General features: G+C 39.9%; 2 protein-coding genes across 2 annotated transcripts in view; both read right to left on the bottom strand.

The window, feature by feature from the left end:
• Positions 1 to 14,304: 14,304 nt before the first annotated feature.
• LOC134284253 (uncharacterized) lies at positions 14,305 to 23,752 on the bottom strand. Its single transcript, XM_062842993.1, has 4 exons — positions 23,514 to 23,752; positions 22,628 to 23,247; positions 22,415 to 22,543; positions 14,305 to 14,312 (listed from the first exon to the last, which is right to left on the bottom strand). The coding sequence occupies exons 2-4, from the start codon at positions 23,238 to 23,240 to the stop codon at positions 14,305 to 14,307; spliced, it is 750 nt and encodes a 249-aa protein (XP_062698977.1). The 5' UTR covers positions 23,241 to 23,247; positions 23,514 to 23,752.
• Positions 23,753 to 23,828: 76 nt separating this feature from the next.
• The window catches only part of LOC109431794 (coiled-coil domain-containing protein 174), a 35,509-nt gene continuing 34,714 nt past the window's right edge, over positions 23,829 to 24,623 (bottom strand). Inside the window, exon 5 of the mRNA XM_019708060.3 lies at positions 23,829 to 24,607. Coding sequence (XP_019563605.3) covers positions 23,897 to 24,607 — 711 coding nt within the window. The 3' untranslated portion in view covers positions 23,829 to 23,896. The remainder of the gene's footprint in view (positions 24,608 to 24,623) is intronic.

The following is a 24,623-nucleotide window of genomic DNA, read 5'->3' as shown; positions in this document are numbered from 1 at the left end:
GCATTTTTTCGGGGCATAACGTCCAAACATGTAAGTATGCCACGAAGTCCAAGGAAAGAAGGCACATAGGATATTATGACGCACCTAAACTTTTGGACGTTATTTCGCAAAAAAAACGCGACTTAACGACCGGGACAGTATGGCCTCGGACGTTGTGATCCGGCCCCATTCAAACTATCTATGACTATGACACTTTGTTCCATGAACTGTGTAAAACTTGCCCTAAAACTGATGAACTGAACAATTAATCACTGTAACAATATAAGACTTTCGAACAACCTACGATAAAAGAAGGAAAAATCTTCATTAAATGCATTTGCTCTACATTATAATCTCATTATTAACGCCTGAGTTTAGAAAGAATAGCCGATGCACAAAAGAAGGAAAAAATACCGATAAAAATTAAGTTCATTTTCCACACATCAGTTTCCTTTGACAGCACAATTAAAAAATATGTTTTCGGGGAAATGGGCTATTCGGAGTAATGATATTCGGGGATATGGGCCATTCGGGGTAATGTCATTCGGGGTGTTGGAATTCGGGGTACTGGACCATTCAAGGTATTGGTTTTCGGGGTAATGGAATTCAGGGAACTGTTATAGGACCGATTGGGATGCTTGATGGATTTAGTCAGTCGGTAAATGCGTAGTACGTGGGTTGGTGATTGTGTGGATGCAAGAGAGCTCCGAATGCTAAGCAAGTGTGATAGAAGCTGAACTTGAGCCAACGCCGCCGTCGGTACAAGCGGCGTCCCTCCATTAGGCCGGCGTCGCAAGTCACCATCATAATGTTGGCGTCATTAGTGTTTTCCCTCTCGGCGAAGAAAGACGCGTTGTGTGCTATCGGCTGGGTGATTCCTTTCTCCGATTACAACACGGAATTACACAATGTCGATCCAGCCAGGAGTTGCAGTTATTTTGACTGCAACATAAACTACGAACTGTTTACGGGTGGCGGAAAGGAATCACCCGGCTTGGAAAACGTCGAAATAAGTGGAAGTGATAGAAGCGGCGCTAAGAAAGAAACACGATTTTTCATCACAGTGGTAGGGGTTGGAAATAAACGTGGTTAAACGAGTCACAAAAGGGCTTCACACGCGAGTCGAATTGACTGCGCCTAAAGAAAGTCCCAGCGGGCCGCACTACAAGCGGGTTCCATGAACCGCGCATCAAGCGAGCCGGAAAGGCTGCGCTGAAAGCGGGTCCCAGACGGCCGCGCTCAAAGCGGGTTACAAAAACCGCGCATCAAGCGAGCCGAAAGGGCTGTGCTGAAAGCGGATTTTGAGAATCGCGCTAAAAGCGAGCCGGAAAGGCTGCGCTGAAAGCGGGTCCTAGAGGACCGCGCTCGAGGCAAGTTACGAGAACCACGCACCAAGTGAGCCGGAAAGGCTGTGCTGAAAGCGGATTCTAAGAATCGCGCTAAGAGCGAGCTGTAATGACTGCGCTGCGATTGGGTCCCAGCGGGCCACACTAGAAGCGGGTTACAAGAATCGCGCATCAAGCGAGTCGAAATATGGTAGCATTGAAAGCGAATTCAAAGAATCGCACTAAAAGTGAGTCGGCAAGGCTACGTTCAATTCGGGCTCGAAGATTGCTCTCAAAACAGATATCAAGAATCTTGATGCGTCAGAAAGGCTGCGTGAAGTTTGTTAGCGTATCAATCGAGCTGAAAGGGCACGCTCAAAGCTCGTTCTGGAAAAAAAATCGCATTCAAGCGAAGCGATACCGAACGAACTTTACCTAATAGTCTATTTTACGAAATGACAACATTGTTGATATTGATATTAACACTCACGGGCTTGGGCGCAACCTCCTGTCAAATTTTCATTCATGAAATGAGCGATCAGCTGATCCGAAACGTCTCGTAAAATGGCTCATAGAGGTCCGATGAAAGCAGACTTATTATTGATGCTGGATCTAAAACGATCGCAAATAACATTTGCACTCAGAAGCGAAAAATACTTCTAATATGAGAAAATGATTTAAAATCACGCAAAACAAGCACTTCCTTAAAGTGATATGTTATCGTTATGAGCGAATGGCACGAATGTATGCTCAGATAAAGGAAATCTTCTAGGAGCCTAAATAGTCAGTCTGGGTAAATTATTTTGATTTTTCAATATGCAATAGACAACTTCAAATTGAAAACTTTCCTGTTTACTCGTTAAACAAGGCACAACATTAAAATGTTTTTCCATGAAGATAATGGAACAAATGGGAACGCTTGGTTGTTGTTGGCTGTGTTAGCCAAGTTGAATGAAATTTGACCCAATACTAAATGGTGTAACCACATCCGTTTTAAATAAGAATAAAAGCAAGGAAAACAACGATTTTGAAAATGACTGTTGTATGTAATAAACATTGTTTAGTTATTGATAGCATTTTAGAGCTTCAAAACAAAACTATTAAATAATGCGAAGTTTGCTGCATTTTGTATCATCTTTTCCTTAAGGACAGACTTGTTAGAATCCCAAAATGGCTGCCACAATGGCCGACTGGCACCTACTCACGATATTGAGGGCACACCTAATTTTCTTATTTTAAGCTTTTTGCAAGTGAGCAAGAACAGAATAATAGCGTGCACTGTAGTGTAAAGTTTGCTCCTTGAGATTTGTGCGTTATGTTTGTGTAGAAGCAGTAGTGATGTGACGGCCGTCAGACGTCAAATTCGTTTTGACATCGATATTGGCGTTGACAGGGCCTTTTAGTTGGATTTTGCCCCAACCAGCGAGTACACAAGCAAGCGGGTACGAGGCATCCCATCTAACGAACCCACACCGAATCCCCACTGTAGTAGTGTATACATTACGGTATAGGGCACTGCATTGTTTTGATTTTGTATGGGATTTTGACGTTTCTTGGCCTTGTTGTTTACAAAAGCTCTGTAAGAGTGAAAGAGAAGGAAAGAATTTCATGCAGTGGCCTATACCGGACGAATATGCAGGTCAAATATTAGCCTGCTTTGGATTTCTCTGAATAACTTTTACAGAAAAGCTAACGAAATATTGGAAAATAAAATGGATATGTATTGTGTTCAAGAACAACGCGCTTGATACAGAATTAAGAACGTATGAGTTTGAAAGTTTCAATTATTTTCAGATACCCTTGTAGCACGAGAATGATCCACAGATGAAACCGTTTTTGAAATATTCTGATACTTTCTCTCACTGATTCGCAAGGCGTACAATCGCAGTGACACTCGCAAGGCAAAACAAAAAGAAATATTGCTTTTTTTGCACCGTATTCGACCCCCTGCAGAATTTTTTTGTCACACCACAATATGTTCCCACCAGTTTCAGCATACATTGGTTGGTTTCGCTGCTAGAAATTTTAAGCGTCGGTTACACTTTTTGGGTGGTGCATGGAATAATCGGTTTGTTTACTTGCTACTTTCCTTTGTGTTTGACGTGTGAACAAATATTTTAGACGATTGAACATATGCACGGTAATCTATAAAGCAAAGCAAGATGCAATATGTTCCCGCCCAAAACAAAAGCACGTAGATTTCGCGAAGTGACAGATGTTTTTGGTATTATTTGTGATAAACGACAAGAGTGGCTAAGTGGGATGAGTGTGCTTGCTGTCAAATCCCATATAATGTGAAGGAATTTTATTGGAATCAGGTGACGCTGTTATGATTAGTAACTGACGCGCTTATATCGGAAGCCGAAGGCAGATAATCGCCATAATCTGATTTTTCTCGAGAGGCATAATAAAGTCATAAGTCTGCAATGTTCGGTCCAAGGTGTGGCCTAAAACCGAATCATATGATTTGGTACATGATTTAGTCTCTGAACCATGGCGTACAGCTGACAGAAATCCACGAGGAAATCGTACTGCGGTACTAGCTTTAAAAAAAATGGCGGTACTGCTCTTAAAAAAATGGGGTGGCCAACAGCATTTTGAACTATGGCTGGCACCAGAACTGTCAGTACAGTTAAATCATGCGGTCAACCAGAACTCCCATGGGCTCGACGTGCACGTCGAACAGGATAAGAATCTCAATTATGTAGCTCCCAATTCGTAAGACTCCGAAATATGTTGGAGCCTAACTGAGGTTACCTACTCCTTCTTCGTTCATTCACTGGTGCGGAAATTGAATAAGCGGATGGCAGCCGGAACTCGGCGAGAGCTGGTGGCCTCACACGTGACACGTTGCACGTCTCACCCAACTTTCAGAGAAATTACCGGACATTCTCGTCACATTTCGCTCTGTACAGCTGGTCATCTAAGCACTACTAGCGGGCTGCACGTAATATATGCATTTGTTTATTCATTTAATTAGACCTTTGCCATGTTTCCTAGAGGTTGTGGTAATCCTGGAATAACGAATTAAATGTTTGACAAATCGATATAGGTTTTGTGCTGAGGATCTAATGAGCCTGGTTGAAACAAAGAGGAGAAACGTTAAAATTGGAGCAGTCGATTTTCTGTCATTCCCATAGTTCCGTTCGAGCAGGAGGCCTGTCAAAACGACAAGGATTCGCCACTTTGGTATACTCGAGACACTTTATGGGGATCACTGGCCTACATCGATGTGTAATGTTTCCCATTTAATCAATCACGTACAGGGGCTTACATCGTCGAAACAATAACAACGAAGATATCTTTCTCTGTGGTCGTGAAATACGATGTTTCGTATGCAGAAAATCCACGCACATATTTGCTTGCATCCAGTGAATGTCGGAATGCACAGTGCGATCCAGTGAAGAGAATTGTCAGAAAAAAAAAGGCACAAAACAAGCAACAAAGAAGACGCGGCGATTAATCTTTATCCCATCTGGTAACAGATAATGACATGATCCCAAAACATTTTGTTGCAGACAAAGCGGAAGCTGAATTTGTTGCGTACTTTTCAACTCGTGAATAATCAATTATTACCAACCCAAAGTCGAGCTTTTTTGATGATACATCTTTAGCAGCGTTGCAATGTTTACCGACTCGAACTTACCACTCGAAAATCACAATGCAAGCGTGATGCACGATCTTTGTCCTATTCTGTTCAAGTTGGGACAAACCTATGTCGCATTGGGTAGAATGTCGCAACAAATTCAGGTTGCGACATTGTCGTTATTGTTGCGCGATGGTTGAATTTTGATTCACTGGTGCGATCCGAAAAAAGCCAGTGGTTTCCCGTTTTTGCCGAGAGACAAAGACGTATGAATCAAAGCTTTCGTAGCTGTGTGAGAGACAAATCGCTGCACTAGTTCTACGGAGAGAGTGCTTGGCACTGTGCTTGTCACAGTGCATTCGTTTTGTACTTTCAATGTACAGACAACACTAAATAAATTAATTATAGTGTTTACAAAAAAAAAAACAATTACCTGACTCTAGATAATGTTGAGTACTTTCAAACTTACTTTTGAGTCGTTTCGTCTCCGCTCTCTTTATTGTTGTCAGAAAGCGAAGAGCAAAGTAACCCAACATTGGGACAGAAGTTGAGTTAACAGTATAGTAGTATAAATTTAAATAATCTCAAATTTGACTTAACAGCTAATACCGGCATTCTTAGTTCGCACTCTCCCCCCACGAATGTTACCAAAAATCAAACCTAGAAACACAAACACGCTTGATGCTCATCCGTGTAAGAATCCAAATTTAACTTATTTTGAGATAACTCAAATTTACATCAAATAAGGCCACGATGGGGTCTCCAGTTAGCCTAGTGCCTAAGGCTATGGATCGCCAACCCGGAGACGGCGGGTTCGACTCCCGTTCCAGTCGGGAAAATTTTCTCGACTCCCTGGGCATAGAGTATCATTGTGCTTGCCTCACAATATACAAATTCATGCAATGGCAGGCAAAGAAAGCTCTTCAATTAATAACTGTGGAAGTGTTCAAAAAACACTACGTTGAAGCGCGACAGGCCAAGTCCCAGTGGGGACGTAGAGCCATAAAGAAGAAGAAGAAGAAGGCCACGATAACGTCAAAAGAACCTAAGTAATAAATATTAAGAAATATAATCAACAATTTGACCCAAATTGGATTCAATCTATGAACCTTTTTTTTAAGTCTTGTATTTTCAGAAAATTGTTTAAATTCATAACTTTTTTTATAGAGAGGAAGGTGGATGTGTGGATGCAAGAGAGCTCCGAATGCTAAGCAAGTGTGATAGAAGCTGAACTTGAGCCAACGCCGCCGTCGGTACAAGCGGCGTCCCTCCATTAGGCCGGCGTCGCAAGTCACCATCATAATGTTGGCGTCATTAGTGTTTTCCCTCTCGGCGAAGAAAGACGCGTTGTGTGCTATCGGCTGGGTGATTCCTTTCTCCGATTACAACACGGAATTACACAGTGATCGCCTGCCTATTTTTCGGCATATACTTAAAAGAGAACACTTGCAGTATTCATAGGGCCTGTCCATAAACTACGTAGACTCTGAGGGGGGACGGGGGGGGGGGGGGGGGGGTTCTGGTCAAAGTCTACACGGAAAAAAATCCATTCCCCTCATCATGAATAAAAAATCATGTTCTTATGATGTCTGCCAATTCATAATATCATGGTTGTGATTCATAATCTCATGAATGAGTTGACCAGAATTATGAATAGAAACAAGCATTTTCATAAATTATATTCATGGTCGCTTCCAAGCGTTACACTTATCTGCCATATGCAATTATATAAATCGCGCAGTCGTCCAGCACAGATATGTGGAAAAAGTTGAACCTGCTATTTTTGCAAAGTTTTTATTTGATTAGAGTAATAAATGTGCATATATCAGGAAATGGAACATCATAACAGTGTGCCCATAAGATTCGGCAGTTTATTAGGAGTTGATTGACTAAAAAGTAATTGCGCAAAAAGTAAACAGTGCCCAGTTCGCGTTTTCGTTGTGCCATCTGTCGTCGTTCCGAGTTTATGTACGAAGGGTGAAGCAAAGTGGGAATCGCGCGTGCTAATTTTCGGTAATTCTCTCTATTTATCCGGTTTATCCTTCGTTCGACGACTTCGGAGACTCAGCAAGTGGTGTGAACTAGTAATCTATATAGTTTGGAGGGCATCCTTAGCCTGCTGGATGTAGCAGCCAAAGACAAAAATAGTAAACCAGCTAAATATGATTATCCGGTGAGTTCGATCATTGTTGTTCTCTTTTATATTTGAACATCCTTGTAGAGACGCTGAAAGTCTCTTAAATAAAGACAAATCAATCAATCAATCAATATTCGAACATGACATATCTTCACTAACAAGAGGCCAACTAAAAGTGCTGCTTGCTCATAGAAAAAAGGATGATGGATAGGTCCCTAAATCATAGAAATGGGCTCTGATATCACGTATTTTATTTTCTTATGATTTAAGCTTGCATCGTTTTATTAATCTAAATTAAAGCATTTGGGACCGACGACGACGGAATCATAAAAGTAATTCTTAAATTCATGAATTCTATGCATGGCTTCATCTCCCTCAACCATGATTTTATGAATCTGGTGGTAAAGCATCAGGATCTGCATCCAGGTTTATGAAAATTATTCTTGGCTTCATGAATGCTACTCATGATCCCAGCATATTTAATCATAGCTTCATGATTATATTTCCCATTTTTGGTCGTCGAAAGCCAAAACAATAACGGGTGCAAATCATAAAATTTAATCATGGTGTATATTTATAACATAAAATCATAAAAATATCGGGAAACTATGAGTCATATTCATGGTCTTGGGAATGGATTTTTTTCCGTGTACTGTCCTTAGAAATTTCGAAAATTTTGTGTGGACGAAAGTCTACGAGGGGGGAGGGGGGGATCTGAGATTGCCAAAATTGAGTCTACGTAGTTTATGAACAGCGCCATATAAGATCAAATTTGAAATAAACTCGCACACAAAAAGCGTATTCAAAACGAAAGTAGCCTATTTTTTGTTGTACAATTATCAAGAATGCCGTGGATTGGTGAGTGAGTGAATTGATTCTTTCTTATCCATTCACTCATTTATCTCACGAAAAATTGTAACACAATATCTGAATTTCCTTAAATTCCACAACGAAAAACAAACGCCGAGACGTTTAGAAAAAAAACAGTCAGCGGGAAAGGTAGTTCTTTAACAAGTTAGTAGGCTGGTGAATGAGTTTTTCAGTGAGTGGGATGAGATATTGCGATGAGTTAGGGAATTGAAAAATGTGTGAGTTGGCGAGTGAATTGATGTGTCAGTGAATTTGTAAATGAGAGTTACTGAATAAGAAATTTGATAAGTGAATGAAGTTGATGAGTGAACAATCAAGGGAATAAAGATTTTTTTTGACTTGGTGAATGATTTTGTAAGCGACTAGGTAGACGAGAAGGGTGTAAGTTGATAAGCGAGTGAAGAGATGTGAGCTGTAAGTTGTAAGTTAGTGGTAAATTCGGTGACTAAATGAGTTCTTGTAAAAGTGAGAGTGAAGTGTGAACAGGTTGATGAGTAAGTGAGTCGGTGAATGAGTTTTTGAATGTTTGTGCTAGTGAGTAAGCTGATGGATTCGTGAATTAGACACTAGATGATCAATGTAGATTCCTTTATCAACTCAGTCACTAACACTAGTTTACAAAATAAAATGAAAGGCGTGAACTTCTTCAAGGACCAAAATTTTTGAAGCATAATTTAGCGCTAATTTCGAAACCGTGCTTCAAAAATTTTTAAGTAGAACAGTTTTTGAGTTTTAGCTCAATATCGAGTTTTACAACTTTTTAAAATATGGAATTTAATAAAATTCATACATCTTGCGTTTTGTTCAAATAATTTTAAATCTTTTTCCATAAATTAAAAGCTGAATAAAATACCATTCGATCACATAGGTAAAACATGTGATTACAGCTTAATGAACTCAATGCCTGATTTCAGCCAGGCCATCCCGGGTACTCAGGAATCTAGTCGAGGCTTTTACTAACTCCTGTTCGATTTAGTATTGGTTTCTGGAGCTAATCGTTGTTTTCCGCATACAAATAGGTCTAATTGTAGTCCATCTACGGTTCTCTGTAGTCAAGGCATGACTTCAGTCAGATCGTCCAAAATTTCTACAGTTAGTTGATACCACAAACATTATACAGTAATGTTCCGATTTTATCACGGCCTCCGCGCGTCAGTCCATTATGTTTCATTTATTTGCTGTTACATTTGAGAGCAAGTGCTTCCCCTCTTCTTTAAGATGAATGTTGAAGGCGCGTTTTGCCATGTTAAAAATATAAAATATGCGTATAGATTTTGTAGAATATTCAAAAGCATTTTTGAAAAGGCGCGCCCAGATTTTGCATGAAATTCTCGAGAGTGAGAGAACGATTCAGAATCGCGCGCGAGTTTGCTCACGCAGGAGCGGTTCCTGAGTGTGCTTTAAGTGTGAGTTTACCTACACTGGTGCAAATGAGAGCAATAAAAATAATTGGAAATAATCCTTGATGACTATTTCGAGTGTTCATGTTTTGTGAGGACGGATTCGGATCGAGGTATTCATAAAATATTAACAGTACTGCAAGGACAACACATGTTCTACAGATGTCTCCGATTACCTAATGGGGTCAATAAGGGAATAATATCTCGTGTTTAATTTCATTTGAAAACAACAAACGCAAATGTAGACTTGGATGGTTCAGAAATGTTGAATATCTCAAGAACTCAAAAGAAACCAATCGAAAAATCTCAAATTCGAACCAGTAGCAACATCAACTATTAGGCAATGGAATGTGCAAACTCCCATTGAAATACTTCGTTAAGAAGAAGTTATGGGGGTGCGAATCCTACTTCACTAAGTCCAGAAAAAATGTTGATCCCGTATATTTCCAAAACTATAGTGTTGTGCGATTTTGTGTTAAAAAAATGGTTAAATTCTGTTGAGAAATGGGCTGTTGGCTTTTATATCCTTCAAAAGAAGAATAATGAAGATGTGACAAGTCCAAGGCTTGTGCCGTATCTGCTGTGTGGTCCAATGACCACCCGTATTTATACAGTCGAACCTCCATGAGTCGATGTTCCTTGACTCGATATCGACTCATGGAGGTATTTTATTCCATACTGAAAAAAAAATTCTGGGTTACTATGATGGTCCCCCCAAAAAGCTTCCCAAAGGATTTTTGTTCCACTACTCGATATTTCCTTGAGTCGATGGTCCCTTCAATATCGACTCATGGAGGTTTTACTGTACTACCGTAGGTAGACATAATGAATCATACCTAGACATCTAGGTACTGTCATGAATAGTATTTCATTTAGGTAGATATCCTATGCACCCAACCATTAGGAAGACACTACAGGCGATTTTCTGAACTTTTATTTTTTACCTGGGGTCAAACGGGTTAATAAACATCCCAAGTGAAACTACTGTAGAAATTCAGGGAAAAACTCTAAAAACAATCTCACGGAAATTTCTTTAAGAAATTACAGGAGAAACTTCGGATGCAGGAAATTCATGAAAAACTCATTAAAAATCCTTGGAGGAGCTTTTTCAGAAATCCCAGTAATAACTCCTGTGGCAACTCTGGGAGAAATCCCCAGGAGATCTTTTGGGGAAGACCCAAGAGGAGAAAATCTTGCAAGGATTTCTCCGGAAATCTTGCAAAGAGCTCTCCTTAAATCTCGCATTTATCCAGAAATTTCGCAAGGATTTCTCCGGAAATCTTACAAGGATTTCTCCGGAAATCTTGCAAGAATTTCTCCATAAGCACTTTTCTAGAAATCCTGCAAGCACTGTTCTGGAAATCTTGCAGGGATTTCTCTGAAAATGCTGCAAGTATTTCTCTGCAAATGCTACGAAGACTTATCTGGAAATCCTGCAAATCCAAGGATTTCTCTAGCAATCCTGCAAGTGTTTCTCTAAAAATCTTACAAAAATTTCTATGGAAATAATGCAAGGATCTCTCTGGAAATGTCACAAAGACAAATCTAGAAATCCTGAGGATTCCTCTAAAACGTGGTTTCCCAAACTGTGGGTCGCGAAGGACGCTAAAATATTTTACTGTAACAGACAACAAATGGGGGAATTTCTATGGGGGGTCGCGAAAACTACGTGTGCTGTCATAAGGGGGTCGCGCGACCTGAAAGTTTGGGAACCTATGCTCTAAAAAATCATCCAGAGATTTCTCCAAAATTTCCATTAGAAATACGAAGGATCAACCTAGGATTCCACCATAAACTCCTTCAGAATCTCCTCCATGGATTTTTCACCAGATTTTTCCAAAGATCCTTTAGATTTTTTTCCGAGAAGATTGTCGAGGAATCCTTCCGTGGGTTCGTTCGAGGATTACTTCAATTACTTCAATCAAGAATGCCTTTAGCAAATCTTCCAGAAACTTCTCCAAGAGTTCGAATCCGGTTTGACTTTCTGTTTCACAGAAACGTAACCTATACTGTGGCTTAGTTGGGTAAAGCGCCGGACTAGCGGTACGGAGTCGTGGGTTCGAATCCCACCAGAACCAGTGGTATTTTTTCTCAAATTTATCTCTCAAGACACTTACCTACTGTGTCTTCGAAAATATTTCAGTTTTTTCGTCTTCATCTAAATATTTCCCAAGATTAATTTGTCTCATTTTTAGCACAGAGCATCTCTGTGGTATTAGAGACAGACATTTGTGCAGATTATGAAAATGAAAACTCGTTGCTCGACCTATCGCTAGTCAGACAACGAGATTGGATTTTGCGGTGGCTTTATACCAGAAAGATGGGTGGTAAATTAGTTTTTACTCATTATGTTTGTCTTTTTACGTCACTCTGGAAGCTTCTGTGGTTAATCTGTTAATCCTGTGAGCAGACATTTGTCATTGTCGCGAAATAATCGTTTTGTAGGTTAATTATACAACTTGAAATAACCTTCGCAAAAACGTATTTTTGCCTCGTCATCGAAGGTTAGAAAACTTCTCGATATGAATACGACTTTGAACGACTCTTTCTCATCTTTCGTTATTCTTGCTTTGATGGATAGCAAACTTGGGCAATTATGAATATTTATCGTAATTAAACGCATAATCATCATCACACGCGGCTGCCGTTTGCCGTCGCTGCCGGTAGCAGTGCAAATTATAAGTTGCATAAGCAATAGTCAGGCTTGCTAAAACCTGACGGCACAAGATGTGACAAATGCTAATATATTTCACGCCAAATTGTGTCTATCGCTGCTCCTCACACCGACGACGCTGCTGGCTGGCTGGATGATGAAGTTTGCCGTGTCTGGCGGTTTAGACGACTATTTTTATCGTCTTGACGAACATTTTATGACCGAGTTTTAGAAGATTCGTTGCATAGATGCACGTGTCTATGTGCTATGTGGTTTTCACCGGAAGTTTAAAAGAAGAAATAATTGCAATTGCAATAAGAATAAAGTTAAGAAAATAAAAACGTAGTCACATACCTTTGCGATTTTGATAAAATATTTAAAAACTGAATATGTATGTGCTACCGATGATATGTACCATACCAGCAAGTACACATACCGTTTGATCCAAATACTAACTGGCACAACATCCTCCAACGACGCAAACGATGTTCTATTTTCGCCAAGCATAGTCGTGACAATGGCAACGACGTTACAATTTTATTATGTCACAAGATATACCTGCTAGGAAAGTTCCCCATCCTAGGAAAATCCCCATTTTTGCATCTTTTCTCCACCTTTACCTTGTTAGAGCACCCGGCCATCACTAATGGTCAAACATTTTCTATTAGACATAGCCAGGTGGAGGAGGAGACCGTGCGGGAACCAGAATGGAAGAGATACTGATCGAACTGTATTCAGTTTATACCTATATTTCTATTTTTGGGCCGGTTCATCAGAAATTCAGAAAAATAATAAGGGGAAGGTAGCGATTCCTTGCAAATGCGGAAACAGTGTTTTCAATATGAATCCATACATAACTGATTTACACTGAAGATAACAAGGTATCGAGAGAGCATGTGATACATTGCATAAGCTATTTTAGAGAGATCACTATAGAGCAGAGCGAATTACAAATCGACCACTTATTGATAGAAATGAAATGGCCCTAACAACGACTTTGGCGACGGTAGAATTACACGCAAAGACGTTCGTTAAAAGCAATGTACGGTACCGCAGTGTAAATTAATAATTATTATTTAGCATGGACGACTGAAACAAGAAGACATTTTTTAGTCATAATCACAAGATTCTTGTTGCTGGCAGCACTGGCTCCAAATGATTGTCAGACAATTTCTCACGTCAAACGAAGGTGAGGAGATGACAGATCGGCACCAACATTTCAAAAGGGCGTAACTGCTTTTGCAACCAATGCCTTCTCACAGAGCTGTGGGTCGTATTTCATTCATCTCACGCAATTCACATCCATTACAGTCCCAATTCGTTCGTTGGCGGCTCGTTAGATGGGCTGTCTCGATGGTTGAATGTTCGCTGGTTGGGGCAAAACCCAACTAAAAAGCACTGTCAATGTCAAAATCGATGTCAAAACGAGTTTGACGTCTGACCGCCGTCGCATCGCAGCTCCTATATACAGAACGTTTGTGCAAGTATGTGAGTGTTTCGTGACGTATTCCTCGTCACTTGCGTGTGTCTAGAGCATTTTGATCAGTTGTCAGTTTCCCCAACGAACGAACACGATTCGCTAATCGGGGCGCAGTCGTGACCCAACGAGCGAATCCTCACTGTAATCGAAAGAGGAGGATTTTATCTTTCTATTTGTGCTACAGTAATGTTCCGATTTTATCACGCCCTCCGCGCGTAAGTCCTTTATTTCTTATTCATTTGCTGTACATTTGAGAGCAAGTGGCTCCCCTTTTCTTTAAGACAAATATTGAAGGCGCATTTTGCAACGTTAAAAATATTGAAAATGCGTATAGATTTTGTAGAATATTTAATAGCATTTTTGAAAATGGGCGTGATAAAATCGGAACAATACTGTAGTGGATTGCTTGAGAGGGATGGGATACGTCCACAGCTTTGTGAGAAGGCATTGGTTGTAAATGCAGTTACGCCCTTTTGAAATGTTGGTGCCGAGATGTCAGATTTCTAGAATGTAAATTCAGTTCAGCTCAAAGTCATGCAAGGGCTCGATATTGAAGGGACCATCGAGATAGGGAGAGATCGAACTGAAGAACCAATTTGTAATGCACACTAGATTGAAAAAAACTCCGTTACTAATGCCGTTTTTCTTTATTATCCAGTTCCAACCTGGGTTGGAACTGGATCAGATCACAGTTTCAACCCCAACCCGACTTCGGTTTCGCTTGTACTAAAGTTTGTTTGACGTTGTTTGTTTACACATTTTCCGCCAATCCAGTTCCAACCCAGGTTAAAAAAGAAAAACGGCATAAGAAAAACCAACAACAAACAGATGTCACTCTGCCTTCCCATAATGTTTTGCACCTAGGAAACGCGGTCTAGTAACCTGTGAAAATGGGCATATCGACATATAGAGAGAAAATCTAGAACAAAAACGATCGAAATCGCATCGAGATAGAGAGATATCGAGATAAGGAGATATCGACATGTAGGGAGGAAAAATGTACGTAGACTGAAGGGACCGATCAAACCATCGAGATAGGGAGAGATATCGAGATGTAGAACATCGAGACATGGAGAGTCGACTGTAATTTATATCATAATAATTGAAATGTTGCTAAAATATTGTTTCTTCTTACAGCTATTAGTAAACTATGAACTAGCCTGATAGCTTAAATATTTTAAGCTTAAGCATTTTCAACAGTGTAATTTCCCACATGGCTTGGTCAGCCAAAGCAAAATCAAGAAATTGACATTTAGATATGAAATAGTTCATTTTATCACAATAAGTTCCAATGAAACATATTCAATGTATTCCCAACTAACATTTTCAGCGCTATAAGCTTCAGTCGTTTGCTATCTATTGTGTAACAATCGAATTGAAGCAATCAATGCTGAATAAAAGGGAAGCTAGTCAAATATAAATCATAAGCTAATACACGGCTACAAATCAAGCATTACACAACTACCGAACTCGCTTTTCTGAAATCAATCACTTGTCACTGGTGCTGCCTTTACTGCACTCTATTCCAACTCCGGGAGATTTCCCGGAAGATGTGAAAACTTGAACAAATTGCATAGGAGTCCCCACTAACAAAACAGTTGCTACTATACAGTACAATTCGTAATACTGACAAATCCACAAACCAGCAGCGCTTTGAAAGCTGTTATGCGATATCATTACAGCTAGAAGCTGTAATAAAGAAACTGTTGATATACCAACACGACTTGTCGGATGTAAACATTATTGTCAAAACTAACTTTAAGCGGGATATATATGTAGCTGCTACACAAATACTTTACAGCTATCCATTTCTGTACTGTGAAATTATGTATTTGGGTTGCTTTTATTGCACGTTAATCCAACTCCGAAAGGTTTGCCGGAAAATGTGCAAATCGAATAAGAGTCCTAACCAATGAAACAACTGCTCTCATACAGCATGTTTTGTAATGTTCCCAAATACACAAAACAGCAACGCTCCATAACTGTTTAACCCTAAAAGGGATACCTGGGGTCCATTGGACCCCAGGTGCCTTTCAGAGCTCGTCTTTGATGGAACACACTCAGCGAGGTGACGAAACTGTGGCCATGAAGGTATCCCTTTTAGGGTTAAAGAACATTCTTTCAGCTAGAAGCTGTGTCGAAGACCCAGTTGGCGCAACCACACAGCTTGTTCAATGTAAACATTATTGCGTTTGACGTTTCACAAGCTTTTGCAGCAAGATGGAGTTGGGTAAAGGTTTCTTGTAGCACAATTATAAAGCCTTGTCTGGAGTTAAACAAAACGGGCTATTTTATATGCAATTTATATATAACAGTGTGACAGCGAGGAAATCATCGAGATCAGTGGATACGGAGATCGAAAGTTCGATTCAATTATTCAGTTAATCAACTATCGGTTTTAAATATTGTTTCAATTCCACAAGTATTGCGTCACGGTATCCATAACCTAATTATACTTTATCGATTAATTTGGGGATGCCGTGTAACTAAAATTCTCTTCTAGTTATGATAATAGCCGCTTTGATCGCTCACCAGCATTCTTCGCCATTCGCCATTCATTCATTCGCTTGCGATCTAAACTGCGACGAACGGCAACGAATATCCATGTCAAGAAACTTGCGCATGGCTACCCACTGGTGATGGGGTTGCGTGCTTGATCACGACAATCCGTTTGCTGCATCTTTCTCGAATCGATTCAGCTAAGAGGAGTGAATATGAATGGAGTGAGGCGAATATACCAATCCTTGGCCTTAACCACTAGGCTACCTGCCAGGCCCCTGGCATCAATGAAATATATCGTAGCCCAGCGTTTCTCTAACTATGGGTCGCGACCCACTGGTGAGTCGCGGGCTGATTTTTGGTGGGTCGCGAAGGCTTGGGCAATATTGTAATAAATGTCTTACTTATCTTATGTCTACTAGCCATTGTGTAATGTACACAATCGACAGAGTCATTTTTAGAAGTGTGGCGTCTCTTTATTGCTATTCAAAATGTTGTATTATAAGTCTTAATCTGAAGTACATTTAATATTTGCTCTACTGTCTGTGTTCTGAAATCGATCCTGAAACTATGAGTTTTCAATCAAAAGGATTTTTTCTTGCTTGCAGTTTACATTACCAGTTAGATTTACATACCAAGTTTAGCAGTTAAAATATCAAGAAAAAAATAGATTTATCAAAAATCAGCAAAAAATTACCAAACTTCGACAAGAAACCTAAACTTTACCGAACTTAAGTAAAGGTTAACATCGGAACAATTCTGATGAGTATCGATAATCCGAACTTTCGCAGAAATCAGAACTGAAAAATGATTGCAATAAAAATATAAATAAAATAAGTGTGACTTGATGTCTTATTTTGTCATTTTGTAGTAGATTTTAAAGTTCTGCAGAAGTACAAAACTGCTACTATCTTCAAAGAATTTGTATAAATATTTTTTGTTCTGTTTATTTCTAGAATATGTGAGAGAAAACCAAAAACCTGTTTTGTAGTGCTACTTGAAATCAGATTTGATTGGAAACTTGGAAACTTATCTCAAATTCTTTAGACTAAGAGTTTACCGAAAAAGGACACTTGGGTACCTTGGGGCTTTTCTAAAAAAAAACAGAGAGTACAATAACACTAGTTTACAAAATAAAACGAAAATCGTGAACTTCTGTCAACGACCAAAATTTTTGAAGCATAATTTAGCGCTGATTTCGAAACCGTGCTTCAAAAAATTGTAAGTAGAATAGTTTTTGAGTTACAGCTCAATATAGTTTTACAACTTTTTAAAATATGGAATTCGAAAAAAAAATCAAATATCTTGCGTTTTGTTCAACCAATTTTAAATCTTTTTTCCATAAATTAAAAGCTGAATATAATACCATTCGATCATCTAAATGCAGGTTTTGCGTCAGGTTGATGAAATTCAAGATATTGGCGAGTTTTGGGGACGATCTCCTTAAATTTTAGCAAAATTACCAAAAATATATGAAGAAAATGTATTTTTTTTTTCAATAAGAAAACAAAACAATTAAAAAATTCTTTCTCAACGTTTATTTGACATATCAGATGTAGGCGAGTTACAGTAAAAAATTCAGCTCTATCGGGGCATTGATTACGGAGAATGAGATGTGTGAAGTGATAGCATAGACTAATTTCAAGACCTCGATGTACCAAAGAAAAAGATCAAATTTTCGGTGACCAGTCCGGTACCCAATAAATATTCATAACCGTGTATTTTTTTCCGTGTAAATGGCCTTTTGTGTAAATTTTATTTAGCGTGTTACACTGATCTGACAGCTCTGACAGTAAGGGGCTAAACATAAATTACGTAAAGTGAGTACCGAGGATTGTTCACAATCTGCGAACTTGACTGCGGAAAAAATTGCGACCATGACGCCGCTGGTGATAGACTTTGCTTTAAAATAGAACAGAAATCGATTTCAAATCATCAACCTTGTATGAAAAATCGAAAAAATCCGCTCTACTGTAATTTCTTTCCTTTGCGTGTTCGAACTCAGGGCATGATTGTACACCAAAAACGATCATCAGCTTACCGAGTTCAAAAATGCTGTAAACTAGTGTAATTAGAAAAAAAAAACTATTTACTACTTAGGAAACGTAAGTTGATTCAAAGCCTATGGAAGCGATAAAATGTATTTATTAAAAAGTCAGTCCAAATTTACAGAAATGACGTATTTTATGAAAATACGCTCTGGTGGGTCGCCAAATTCTTTAAAAGTCGAAAGTGGGTCGCAAGCTGAAAAAGTTTGAGAACCCCTGTCGTAGCCAACATCTAACTGCCTTATACTCATATTCGTGCAAATTGAAATGAGCGTGTAATCAACAAACGCAAATTAATATGGCAACACATCTGAAAACGATCAAATTCAAGATTTACAAGTCGATCTATAATGAAGGTCACCATACAAAAAGATTGTGTTGGATATTATTCGAAATTTGATAGTTTTTATTATGGAATTCTAAACGAATGTCTAGACAAATTTTCTATTGGATTGTTGTCCTTGAGAAGCCTCTAAGCCTTCCGACGACTAGAAACTCAGCAAGTGATCCGAACGAGTATACATTAAATTTGCTTGAATAGAAATATCCGATGAGTTCGTTCCTTGTTGTTCCCATTTTGTATGTGAATATCGTATGGAAGACACGAAGATACTTTATGTGGTCGTTAAGGTGCTGGTTGCGAGTCGCATGTGATATCTATAGATTATAATTTTCTATATTGCCGTATTACGACATTTGCACTCATTTAGACTCGTCCCAAATTCATTTTTATCACAGTCTTTTTTCGCAAACGACATCACAGCGACAACGTATACAAGTTCGGTTGAATTCAAGACAGAGTCGTCTGCTGCACAACAGTTAAACGAAATAAGTTTAATTATGTAATGCGAAATGTAACCGAAGAAAGTCTAGGAAATTTACATGACGAAAAGTTCCTGAATCGAGCGGGAATCGTACCCGTTACCCTCTGCATGGTCTGAATACCCGTGTGCTTACGATATCGGATATACACACACCTGTACTGGTAAAATCTAATCTTTGAAATTAAAGTCCAATTCTACTTACTTTGTTGAACACGGAATGATGCTATGTGTGATACCTCGTAATCATATAGACTTCCGTACTCTTTGAATGTCTGCAGTAATCTGATTTATTATTCTGTCATATAACCATAGCCTACTAGCATAATACATAGCACATCTCCTTTTTCATATAATTTACAATGTAGTTTCACCAAGTTAAACGATCTTGAAACTATGGTTTATTATTTACATACAATCAATATTTAATTCTAAAGTGTTGATTATTTAACTTTTTCAAACTCCAGCAAATGTATCTTCATTTTCTTCAAAACCTCGGAATAACGGTTCATCTGCATCAGTGCTCCTCACTTCGGGGTCTTCTATTACGGGTCCTCTGAGCACCTCTTGACCGGTTTCCGTTCTCGTAGAACAACTAGACGCGACCGGAATATCGATTTTCTTCAAATGTGCAATATTTCGTTCATATGTTGCTCCAGTATCCTGGTTCTCCACAGTAGCCCGATGACCTTTGCGTTCCAATACCTTGTATTTTGCTTTACCAAATGTAGTCGCCAGTTTGTTTGATGGTAAAAGGTTCTGCATTAAAACAATATCGCCGCAACAGATGTCCGAATCTTGAGCATTTCTTCTTCTATCCTCCCTTTCTTTTCCTTTTTGCTTGTTCAATTTGTCTTGATCGCGATAATCCGATGACTCCGGAATAGTTTCGATATCGTCAATCGATGGTATCTTCGACCTAATCGTACGTCCATAGCACAATTCTGTAGGTGTTTTACCAGTGGTTGAATGAGGAGTTGTGTAATACATCAGGAGATAATCGTTCAAATCCTTCTTCCAATCTCTTTTCAACGCATTACTAATCTGCAATCTTTTCAAAAGTGACCGATTCTGTCTTTCGACAAGCCCATTTTCTTGTGGCCAGTACGGCGCTGAATGATTAAGATGAATACCATGTATTTTGCAGTATTCTTCAAACTCTTTTCCTATAAATTGCTTTGCATTATCCAGGGTAATCGTTCTAGGGTATCTCAACCGGGTGAATATCTTGTTGAGTCTATTGACGGTTTCGCGTGAGCCGATCTTTGCCATTACTTCAACCTCCTTATATCTGCTAAAATAGTCTACTATTACTAGCAAGTATTCTCCTGAAGGCAGTGGTCCCATAAAATCAATAGCGACATCGATCCATGGTTTTGTAGGAAGTTCTCTTCGATTCATTGGAAGTGGTTTGCTTGGTAGTCCTATCAGTTGACATCCTTCACACTTAGCTACAAAATCTTTAGCTTCGCGATCCATTGCTGGCCACCAAGCTCGGTCTCTCAAACGTTTCTTCATGATTGATTCTCCTGGATGACCTTCATGCGCAAGTTGTAGCATCCTGGGTCGCAGTCCTTGTGGCACAACTAATTTATTTCCGCGTACAATAGTATCTTCTATCATGCCAAGCTCGTTCCTGAACGGTTCGAATGATTTTGCTGCCGAATTATTCCAATTCCCTGATTCTAAACATTCCTTCACTGCTTTGAGCTCAGGGTCACATTTGGATACAGTTTCAATCTCACTTACATCAATCGCAGCCGATTCTTGAACAGCGAGCACTAAGAAATGATTGTCGGTTTCAAATTCATCTGATTTGTCTTCGGTTACAAGGCGCGATAATGAATCCGCAATGTTTCCTGAACCTTTCCTGTATTTTACAATGAACTTGAATGATTGAAGCCTCAGCACCCATCGTTCAATCCTGGCGCAGGGCTTAGAGGTAGGTGAAAATATAATTTCCAGTGGCTTGTGGTCTGTTTCTAGCTCAAATTCCCGACCAATGAGGTATATTGAAAACTTTTCTACGGCCCATACCAATGCTAAGGTGCTCAAAACTTTTCTGATGCTCAACTTCCCAACAAAACTTGTTATCTTTACATATCAACTGCCGAAGTGGTTCTGTTATTGTGGCTAAGTCAGGAATGAATTTTCCTACATAGGTTACTAGACCGAGAAAACTTCTGACCTCTTCTGATGTTTTCGGTTCTCGAAATCTTTGTAATGCTTCAATCTTACTAACCATTGGACGAACTCCTTCCGATGACACCGAATGTCCAAGAAACTCAACCTGCCTGACTTTGAAAATGCATTTGTCCTTATTTAGTAGAACATTCCGACTTTTTAATACTGCTACGACTTTCCTCAATGCATCATCATGTTCCTTTTCAGTGGCGCCGAACACCATTATATCATCAATAAAATTCACAACATTTTCGCATTCTGCCAAAATATGCTCCATAACCTTTTGGAACATTTCCGGAGCGCATCATGGAGCGCATGATATGCCAAACATTAACCTTTTATATCGAAATAGGCCCTTGTGACATATGAATGTTGTTATATGTCTAGATGATTCTTCCAATTCAATCTAATGCAATTAAGGCAAAAAAAATATGGAATAACAATATTAAAAACTATATAAAAAATAATAATTCATACAATTTCTCATTAAATTTCTAGTTTACCTGGTGAAATGCATCCTTAATGTCTAGTCGAGTGAAAAACCGGGCCGATTTGAACCGGGGCAGAAAATCTTCGAATGTTGGCATAATGTGGCGTTCTCTCTGGATCGCTTGATTTGCACGGCGCATGTCTACACATAGACGCAAATCACCGTTATCCTTTACGATGATGACAAGTGGTGAAACCCATTCAGCAGGACCTGATACTGGCTCAATGATATCCATGGTTAAAAGTTGATCCAATTTATCTTCAATTTTACTGAGTAGGGCTATCGGAGGTCGACGAACTTGTTGAGCAATCGGCGTGAAATTTCGATTTACTGGAATCCTCACTTGTACATTTTTCATTTTCGGAAATGATCGTTTCTCCACGGATGACAGCGAGTTGATTTGATTTGGTAATCCGATCTTCAACACTCCGAGAGATTTGGCTGTTTCTTTCCCAAGAAGAGATTGCTGTCCGCCCTTGATGACGTAAAACATTGCATTTGTTCCAAGTTTTCTTTCCGTGGCATCCACTTCTACATATGCTTCAAATACATCAACGATTTCTAGCGGCTTAGCTTCAGGGCCATATCCTCTCAGGACTGTATTAGGAACATTGAACGGTATACAACTCTTGACGCCATGCAGCTTCATATATTGCCAAGTTTTATCATCAATTATGTTCTTTGAACTTCCCGAATCTATGAGGACCTGTATCAGCACACCTCCGACTTTTGTCCACAGGCATTCGTCTCCATCGCCAATATTGAAAATAAAACTTTCAGGTTCAGCCTGCTCCAGGTTTTGTTCGGCTACAATCGCACGTACATTCCCAAATTTCCTTCGTTTATCTGGATGGCCAAAATTTGATCCTTCATAACGTCGTTTGAATGCTGCTCCTGATCGACATACTTTAGCATAATGTCCTATTTTGTGGCACTTCTCACATTTCCTTCCACCCGCTGGGCATTCGCGATCGTTTCCATAATGACTCTGCTGACCGCAACGGAAACACGTGCTACCATAACGATTGGCCGTAGTATTTAGCTTATTGATCCGCGTAGTCTGATCCGAAACTGTAGACAAATGACAATATTATAGAATAAACTCCCTCTCTTATTTAAGTTATATCTAATTAAAAAGCAAAATTTAGATCAAACCTGTGGACGCTGATGCATCACCTAATCCTGTGTTTTCAATCGCTTTTGATTGAGTCTTGATCGATTCAAACGAATTTACAATGCGTGTCAGCTGTGCCAAATTCAATTTCTCTTTCTGCAACAACCTCTCTCTCAATTCGGCCGGAGCATGATAAATTACCTTGTCCATGATCCGCAATTCACGACTTTCAGCCTCCGTCTTTCCAAAATTACACCTCTTCGCTTGGTCCGCACAACGCATCAAAAATTTCCCCAGTGGTTCGCGCTTTCCTTCATTAGTAGTGGCCGGTGATAGTTGGCAAAACTCGTTCCGCTCAAAAGAATCGTGCTGCTTCGGAACGAAATGTCCATCCAACTTGGCTATGGCTATCTTGTACGGGTCAACTCCTTTTTCAATATCTTCCACCACATCAGCTCCATCAATTGAATAGAATAAGTCTTGAAGTTCTAGACCTCCTTTGGCAAGAAGAATGTTCTTGATTTTGGTAGAATTCTTCTCCTCGCTAGCGGCCACAATTACTTCGAAGTTTCGTTTCCAACGCAACCATTCTGTCCGAGTCTGTGTCTCCGGAAGATGGTTGAACTTAAACGGGCATATGTTCCAAGCTTCCATTCTTACGCTGAAAATTCAAAATTACACATAGAAATGGTTGCTATGGAGCACTAAATTGTTATTTTTCAAACAATTCTGGTTTTGTGTCGGTGTCAGTTGCAATGCGTTCTGATTATCGCTATTCATGTTCCTGGCTTTTACGCCTTTCCCTGCTCGTGGCAGCGGAGTGTCCTACCGAAGTAGTTTGTCCTGCCGAAGCAGTGTGTCCTGCAGAAGCAGTGTGTCCTGCCGGAGCAGTATTCTACTTAATATTTCACAACCGAAAGCAAATACCTGATCAAATAAAATGTTTCTGTTTCAATTTGTTCAATTTATTTCAAATTCTCCAGAAAAAATTCCAAATTTGCGTTTCGTTCGGCTTTATTCGTGGTGACCTGATTCGAAAGAATTTATCCTCGTCCGCCAGATGTGATACCTCGTAATCATATAGACTTCCGTACTCTTTGAATGTCTGCAGTAATCTGATTTATTATTCTGTCATATAACCATAGCCTACTAGCATAATACATAGCACACTATGTATTCTAAATCAGCCAATCCATGGGATGTTCACTCCTCTCCAGTCGCTTGTACATTGTACCAGCAATCTAATTATGAAAACAAATAATTATTTTTATTCATCCCCGAACCACGGACCCACCCGCGGCATGCAACCATCAATAATCCGCATTAGAGGTCCACTTGTTCTTGGTGCCGGTGCTGGGGCCACCCTTATCGGATTGTTCCCGCAAAAACCGTAAACCAGCCTCGATGGATGCTTCGAGGGCATTTTTCGAAACCGGCGCTGCTTTGCTACGTTGTTGGTTTTGCCTCACCGCCGCCGAGCTGGGCCCATAATACTCGAACGTAGGAGGCGGTGGTATTTCCGCCCCTTCGCCCGCCGCCGCCGCCGCCCCACGCCTACTTGACTCTCTCCGGTCGTCTTCCGACTCGCCATCGCTCAATTCATTCCGTATGGGCACCGCCTGCTGCTGCTGCTGTGGTTTGAATCGCTTTTCCGACCCAGCATCATGGTCCAACGATGCATCATAATTCCGTCGTTTAAACTCCTTCTTGTTCTTCTTGGTGGTGAAAAACAGCGTCCGATTCGTTTCTTCCGGTAAAACGATGTCGTCCTCCGTTCCCGGGATGGTAGGCATGCTGACGACATCCTCATCTATTGCTGCACCACCACCACCGTAGAATACCGACGACGGCAGAAGTGGATTATTAGCCGTGCTGTGTGCTCTGCTGCTGTTATAAAATCGATCAGTGGGAAGCGGACCAATCTGTTCGTTCTCATCTTCTTCGGAATTGTTCCCATCATTGTCATCAGCGGCATCCCGGTCGTTCGGTTGGCCAACCCTGTCCTCGTAGTATGTCGGGGGCTGAAAAGGATTGTTC

Source organism: Aedes albopictus, chromosome 3, assembly GCF_035046485.1.
Source record: "Aedes albopictus strain Foshan chromosome 3, AalbF5, whole genome shotgun sequence".
NCBI classification, from domain to species: domain Eukaryota; kingdom Metazoa; phylum Arthropoda; class Insecta; order Diptera; family Culicidae; genus Aedes; species Aedes albopictus.
This window is presented reverse-complemented; position numbering and strand designations above follow the sequence as displayed.